This window comes from Lolium rigidum, chromosome 3 (genome assembly GCF_022539505.1).
Source record: "Lolium rigidum isolate FL_2022 chromosome 3, APGP_CSIRO_Lrig_0.1, whole genome shotgun sequence".
In the NCBI taxonomy this organism is placed as follows: Eukaryota; Viridiplantae; Streptophyta; class Magnoliopsida; order Poales; family Poaceae; genus Lolium; species Lolium rigidum.
This window is the reverse complement of record NC_061510.1, coordinates 296,690,133-296,697,741: the sequence shown is the minus strand read 5'-3', so window position 1 is coordinate 296,697,741 and position 7,609 is coordinate 296,690,133. Positions and strand designations below refer to the sequence as shown.

The window sequence follows — 7,609 nt, the reverse complement described above, 5'->3', positions numbered from 1 at the left end:
TGCAGGTTTCAAGTTATAGAATCTCATTAAAATGCACGCATCTCCACTGGATGTGCCTCACCAAACCCTAAATCTTTACTTATTGCTAAAGCCATGTTTGGTACTAGAGTAGTGAGGTAGTTTAATCCCCCACTTATTCCCACCTTTAAAAAAAAAATCTGAGTATATTTTCCTTAATCTCCAATATTTTATCTCTACCGAGTAGATTGGTGATTAGGTTTTGTAAAGATTAGATGAAGATATAGATTAGTGAAGGTAGAGGTAGAGGTTTACCAAATGCTTTTAAAAATTATCCCCCCTAATCTTCACGAAACCTCTAGTAACAAACAAGACCTAAACAAGCTGACGAATGATGCTACTGCCGCACAACACCAACGTATGCCAAAACTGAATTCTCTCTCGACCAAAAAAACACTTCGTCCTTACTCGCACCTTCTCTATCCTGATCTTTCCTCAGCAACGGCTCCTAGCTAGCTCACGCCGCCCGCCAGCAATTAAGGTGCTCCTCTCACACCACCCGTCGTCACTAGCGTGTTCAGCTCGTAGCTTGTATTCCGTTATTGCGCCTGGACGGAGCTCCTCCCTGCATCTCTTGCCGGTGATCCCTGGAGCTTCCCGTCTCTCATGCGTCCGTGAAACCAACTGCTGCTGTGGAGCTTGCAGTGCCTCGAGCTGAAAAAAGCAAGGTGAGTGTCGATGTTCGCTATCCTCAAAAATTCATGTAAAAGCGCTGGAAACTTACTAGTAGTTCCCATCCTCTGGAATTCATGTGGTTTGTCCCATATTTCATACTCTCCGTCTATAAACATGCGTCTTACGGATACATCTAAATTTGACAGAATCGGATTTCATTTGTAGACCGAGTGAGTATTTCAAAACCTGAAGGAAAGCTCAGACATGTCACAAAATCCTCCCTGTTTCGCGTTTTTCCCGTCAACCAAATGGGGCAAATCTACCATAGATTTCAATTCAGACACTGAGACTGCGAAAATTCAAAAGTGTTCGGTAGATTTCGGTACCGCAAGGGATTGTGCAGGTTTCGAGATGTGGGGTCAATTGGTCGGAGGTCTGAAACATGGCATCTCTGACGGCCTCGCCTCGTTTCCCCTCCTCTCAGCCGCCGTCATCGCTGGCCTCTTCCGGCCGCTACGCATATGGAAACCACCCCTAGGTCCTCACCCGGGCCACATCTGGTACGAGATGGCGGCGGCGGCGCAGCCGCGCAGAAGGGGGCGGTGGCGGGGTTGGCGAAGGCGAAGGTGGTGCTCACTGCGGAGGAGGGTGAGGGAATACGTTCTGCTAAGTTTCTGCTTACCAATTTACGACTTTTATTTCGAGATTCTTGAAGTAGGAAACCTAGCCGGTCCGATAGTCGTGCGCTCCTCACCAAATCGGATGGTATCATATTCTTGATTTGTTTACTGCTAGAGATTTGATTTGGATTCAGATGTGACATGGAATTCTCGTCATGAGTCATGAATACAGAGAATGTGTGTGAAACAGTGAAACCATGTTTGGATCCGAGGTGGGAACATATAGTACTAATTACACCGTTAATCTTGACCTGGGAGCGTCAGGGCCGGCACCAACAATGTTCACAACTGATCTACTGGTGCTCGGCCAGTAGGCCGGCAGCATGATTGAGAAGTCAACCTCGCTGATGCTCTCTGTTGTCTCTTGTCAAGAACTGTTGTGTCAACTTGACGCCTAGTTATGATACAAAATGACACGCATTTGGGTGCGTGGCCGAGATTTCTGCTGTGTCATTTAAGAAATACTGATCATCTGATGTCATCGTCTAAACACTAAACAGGAAAGCTAATGGACATTAGGCCGTCCACGAAATTGCCGTCTTAAAAGTTATATGCTGTCACTTTCTCCTTTTTTTCTTTTGGAAAATCGGGTCGTTAGTCACCATCACTAGTTGTGTGTAGAAAATTACATAGTTTTTTCCAAAAAATATATTAAAAGGCCAACAAATTCTATACCTTTTCTCAGAAGTAGATATCGCCATGCCTATAAATAGAGGGCGTGATTAGGCAGCAAGTTACTTGTAGCTATGGCCGTTCTACAGCCAAATCACAAATGAATTTAATGTTTCCTGTGCAGTTCAGATGACATGATCATGCTGTTTTTGGGGATGCTTCTGCAACCATCAAACACTGGCAGGGTAGTGGTGGCAATGAACTGAAGGTGTGTTAATCTCTACCAACTTTCGAGTTTTGTAAACAGTCCTATTTAGAGCTCTCTGAAGTTTCATCCAAGTGCTCTAGCAAGCTCCTTCAAGGACTTTCATGGTGCTTTTTAGTTGATTCAAATGAAAACAGAGTGACTCCCACAAACAACTTTCATGGGGAACATATTCTCCTCTTATATCTATTTTTTCCGATAAAGCCTCCTCTTAGATCTCCTTCCACCTTTTTGACATCTTCTCACTCCCACCTGTAGTATGATTAGTGTAAGCCTGGTGGAAATGTATATATGAGGTAATAAAGTGCCATAATCGATCCTAATCACAATTTGGGATCAGTCATGTGAGAATCCACCTTATGCTTGACCCATTAGTCCATACATATCCAAGTGTGGTTTTCTAACATCTGATTCTGTAGTTTAGGCAGCAGGTTCACGAATGAAAAGCATACGGCATAGAAGAACTAATCGGATCATGCATGATTGCAGGACTGTACGAAATTCAGAAATCTGAAATTCAATTGATTAGTAAAGACTATGGTTCCCATAGTAAATATACAGTGGCTGGAGTTTCACTTCTGTCTTTTTCTTACTTGCAGAAAGACAGTAGGCAAGTCCTGAGGGAAGTATTGAAGTAGATCACTTAGGTACTTCACATGACACAACTGGATGTTTCCTAACATTAACTAACGTCTATCTAAAGTTCCCCTTGTTTTTGTGTTTGCATATAATTAAGGTCTTCAACAAAGAAAGCAAGCCAGCAATGAAGGTTACTATAATCATACAGTTTATCTTGGGGCTCATTGTTTGCAATGGACATGACGTCATCTGTGGCTCCTTATATGGAAATGAGACAGACCGATTGTCACTGCTTGAATTCAAGAATGCAATCACACTTGATCCGAAGCAATCCTTGATGTCCTGGAATGACAGCACCCACTTTTGCAGTTGGGAAGGTGTTCATTGCGAGATGAAGAATCCACAACGGGTCACTTCTCTCAACCTTACAAATCAAGGTTTAGTCGGGCAAATTTCTCTTTCACTTGGAAATCTAACATTCCTTAAACACCTATTCCTTCCGACAAATAGGTTTACTGGGGAAATTCCTTCATCCCTTGGTCAGTTGCACTGGCTCCAGAACCTCTACTTGAGCAATAACACGCTACAAGGGAGAATACCTAGTCTTGCAAACTGTTCCAACCTCAAGGCACTATGGCTGGATAGAAATAAACTAGTTGGGAAAATTCCTACTGATTTGCCTCCTTCACTTCAAATGCTGCAACTTTCAGTTAACAATCTTACTGGAACCATCCCTGCTTTTCTTGCCAATATCACAGCGCTAAACCAGTTTAACATTGCGTTCAATAATATTGAGGGCAACATTCCAGATGAGATTGCAAATTTACCTAATCTGCATATTCTCAATGCAGGTAGCAATCAATTGACAGGCAGGTTTCAGCGAGCCATCTTGAACCTTTCTACTCTCGTTTTCCTTAACATTGGTCAAAATCGTTTAAGTGGCGAGGTACCATCCAATCTTGGTACCTCTCTACCAAATCTCCAATCGCTTGCATTAGCCAATAACTTCTTTGATGGAAACATCCCATCTTCATTGATAAACGCATCCAAGATGCATATTTTGGATATATCAGGCAATAATTTCACAGGACCGGTGCTTAGATCCATTGGCAAGCTTTCTGAACTAACATGGTTAAATCTTGAGTTCAATCAACTCCAAGCACGTAACAAGCAAGACTGGGAGTTCATGGATAGCTTAACCAATTGTTCTAAACTCCGTGCCTTCTCTGTAGAGGGGAATCATCTAGAAGGCTACATACCAAGTTCATTGAGCAACCTTTCAAGTCAGCTTCAAAATCTATATTTGGGACGAAATCAATTGGCAGGGGGTTTTCCTTCTGGCATAGCAAACCTTCCGAATCTGATTGTTTTAGGAATGAATAACAATCGTTTTACAGGTGCTGTTCCCCAATGGCTAGGTACTCTCAAAAATTTGCAAATACTAGGTTTAGCCGGTAACATCTTTACAGGGTTTATTCCATCCTCCCTTTCCAATTTATCTCAGTTGACATATCTCCTTCTAGATTCGAATCAATTTGTTGGCCTGATACCACCAAGCCTTGGAAACCTTCAAGGCCTTGAAATACTGAACATTTCGAACAACAATCTTCACGGCGGAGCACCAAAGGAGATATTTAGAATTCCAACACTACGGCAAATTTATTTATCTTATAACAACATTGATGGACAACTTCCTAGTGACATCGGCAATGCCAAACAACTCACAAATCTAGAACTCTCATCAAATAGGCTATCTGGAGATATTCCTAGCACCTTGGGTGAGTGTGCAAGTTTGCAAGATATCAAGTTGGACTGGAATATTTTCAGTGGAAGCATCCCCACTACATTTAGCAAAATAAGTAGCCTCAGAATTCTCAGCCTCTCTCACAATAACCTTATTGGGTCAATTCCAGTGTCTCTTGGCAACCTACAATATCTTGAGCAACTAGATTTGTCATTTAACCATCTCGAGGGGGAGGTCCCAGAAACAGGCATCTTCAAGAATGTAACTGACCTGCGGATTGATGGAAATGATGGGCTTTGTGGTGGGGCTCTGGAGTTACACTTAATGGCATGTTCCGTTGTACCTTCAAATTCAACGAAGCACAAGCTGTTTTTTGTACTCAAAGTGGTAATCCCAATAGTTTGTGTGGTATCACTTACAATGGTCATACTTGTCATATTGTTCTGCAGAGGGAAACATAAGAGAAAATCTATGTCCTCGCCACCATTTGGTAGAAATTATCCCCAAGTTTCCTTCAATGATATTGCTAGAGCAACAGAGGGGTTCTCAGTCTCCAGCTTAATTGGCAGAGGGAGATACGGCACCGTGTATCAAGGAAAACTATTTCAAGATGGAAATTATGTTGCCATAAAAGTCTTCAACCTGGAGATAAGGGGAGGACAGAAGAGCTTCATTGCAGAATGTCATGCCTTAAGAAATGTGCGGCATCGAAACTTGCTCCCTATACTAACAGCATGCTCAAGCATTGATTCTAATGGGAATGATTTCAAAGCTCTGGTGTATGAGTTCATGCCCCGAGGAGACTTACATAGACTACTGTACTCAACTCAAGACTATGAGAGCTCTTCAGATTTGATGCACATTACAGTGGCTCAAAGGCTAAGCATTGTTGTGGATGTAGCAGATGCACTGGAGTACCTACACCATAACAACCATGGAACTATTGTTCATTGTGATATGAAGCCTAGCAACATTCTTTTGGATGACACTATGACAGCTCATGTTGGAGATTTTGGTCTTGCACGCTTCATAGTTGATCGAGCGGTGTCATCACTTGATGAGTCATACGCAACCTCTTCAATTGCAATAAATGGAACTATTGGATATGTTGCTCCAGGTAATTTCAATCTTCACATTTTGGTATCACCGTCTTTAAATTTAGAATAATTTCCCCTTATACTAACATTGGAATTAAATTATTCTTGTATGTCAACTACAGAATGTGCAACAGGTGGTCATGTTTCGACTGCTAGCGATGTCTATAGCTTTGGAATTGTTCTACTTGAAATATTCTTACGGAAGAGGCCTACAGATGATATGTTTAATGATGGACTAAACATTGTAAAATTCGTTGAAATGAATTTTCCTGCCAACATATCACAAATTGTTGAACCTGAATTACTTCAAGATGAGCCTGAGTTTCCTGAAGAACCTCGAGTGACCATGAAGGATGGCCTGGACTGTTTAACTTCTGTGCTCAACATTGGGCTTCGCTGCACCAAGCAGTCCCCGGGTGAGCGGCCCAATATGAAGGATGTGGCTGCAGAGCTGCACGGAATTAAGGAGGCTTATCTCCGAGGGTACTAAGGTAATCACCAGTTTTATTTTAGTGCTATGGTGTTCTATTTTTAATTTACACATGGCTAACACTACTCCTAAAACTGCAGCAGTAATATATAAGCTGTGACATGAAAACTAAACCTGATGCTTACCATGCAGATTGCCAGTACTATCTTGAAAAACGAAAAGTGCGAGTAAATCACAAAGTGGTGCACAGAAGTTGATACCATGACCAGAGTCTTCCAACATATGGTATAGCCTATAGCTATCCGGATTATCAGTTAGGAAACACGCTCTGCTTGTGCTACTAATCAAGGCAGAGCTTCCTCCGTGATTATGGTCAAATTCGGTGATGGCTCTGTTTAATTTGGGATAACCTCCTGTTGCATTTAATTTTGAGGAATCAGCCAACCTCTGTTATCTTAAGTTAAGGTAACATTACTGGAAATGTTGCTAGTAGTACGGTGAGGCCTTGCTACGTTCGGGTACTTGATGTAGGAGAGCTGCAACAACCTGAACCTGTATTGTTTCTTCAGCTTTGCTGTAGTTCTATGGGAGTTGGTCACTTCGAACGTAGACCTTGGTGTTGTGTTAGCCTTGCTTGGTGCTGTTACTACAGATCCCATATCAGAATCTGGCACCACTGCAGGCTGCACTTTTTGTAAGACAGGTATGATTTCAGTGCCAACAAAGTTAAAATTACAGTTTCAGTATTGAGCAATTGGCTGTCAGCAGTAGATGTACAAGTATATGAAAAAAAACAATGTGAATATTTCTCCTTGTTAATCAGGGAATTAGACTGCCCTAGCTAGCGCTCGAGCGCCAGGGAGAAAATGAGCGCTCAGTTTGCAACCAATTTTTTCTTTCTATTTTTGGCAAATTTTGGATCAGTAGTGGAGTGCCATCGAGTGAAAGTTTTCGTACGCATATGTAAACGTACCGAATTTGATGACGTAAGCGAGAATATTTCCGAATTTGAAAATTCAAAACGTTTTATCTCACAAACGACAACTCCGATTTAAGATCTGTTTTCACCAATAAATCCGTCTCGACGAGATCTTCAAAACTAGCACCCATGTTAATATGTTTCGACAAACTTTTTTTCTGCTAAAAGTTATCAACCATCTCTATTCGAATAATCAACCCCTTCGTACTTCGAATGATCAACGGTAAATATATAAAATTATCAACCCTAGTAGTAAGCTATCGAGTGAAAGCTTCGTACGTACGCAAAATAGACGAATCTGCTGATGTCAGCGGAAACTTTTCTAAATTTGAAAATTTAAAACGTTTTAACTTTCAAACGACAACTTCAAATTAAGATTCGCTTTCACCAATAAATTCGTCTCGACGAGATCTTCAAAACTAGCACCCATGTTGATATGTTTTGAGAAACTTTTTTTCGGACTAAAAGTTATCAACCTTCTCTGTTTAAATAATCAACCACTCCGTACTTAAGTGATCAACAGTGAATGTATAAAATTATCAACCTGGTGCAGGCTATTGAGGGAAAGTTCTGCATACATGCACAAATAG

General features: G+C 41.5%; 1 protein-coding gene across 5 annotated transcripts; it reads left to right on the top strand.

The window, feature by feature from the left end:
* The first annotated feature begins 2,107 nt into the window (after nt 1-2,107).
* Nucleotides 2,108-6,805, top strand: LOC124703587 (receptor kinase-like protein Xa21). Of its 5 annotated transcripts, none has more exons than XM_047235802.1 (6): nt 2,108-2,193; nt 2,615-2,683; nt 2,790-2,837; nt 2,927-5,630; nt 5,733-6,101; nt 6,233-6,805. In XM_047235802.1, exons 4-5 carry the CDS (start codon nt 2,954-2,956, stop codon nt 6,098-6,100), a joined length of 3,045 nt encoding a protein of 1,014 aa, XP_047091758.1. In that variant the 5' UTR covers nt 2,108-2,193; nt 2,615-2,683; nt 2,790-2,837; nt 2,927-2,953; the 3' UTR covers nt 6,101; nt 6,233-6,805. The 5 variants fall into 5 exon arrangements, with proteins under 5 accessions (XP_047091758.1, XP_047091755.1, XP_047091757.1 ...); XM_047235799.1 differs by having other exon boundaries at nt 2,610-2,683; XM_047235801.1 differs by having other exon boundaries at nt 2,610-2,683; nt 2,922-5,630.
* The last annotated feature ends 804 nt before the right edge of the window (nt 6,806-7,609 follow it).

Coding starts and splice junctions, on each gene's coding strand:
- LOC124703587 (XM_047235804.1), top strand. CDS start 2,954: ATGAAGGTTACTATAATCATACAGTTTATCTTGGGGCTCATTGTTTGC. Junction 5,631..5,732: donor TATTGGATATGTTGCTCCAG/GTAATTTCAATC, acceptor TGTCAACTACAG/AATGTGCAACAGGTGGTCAT.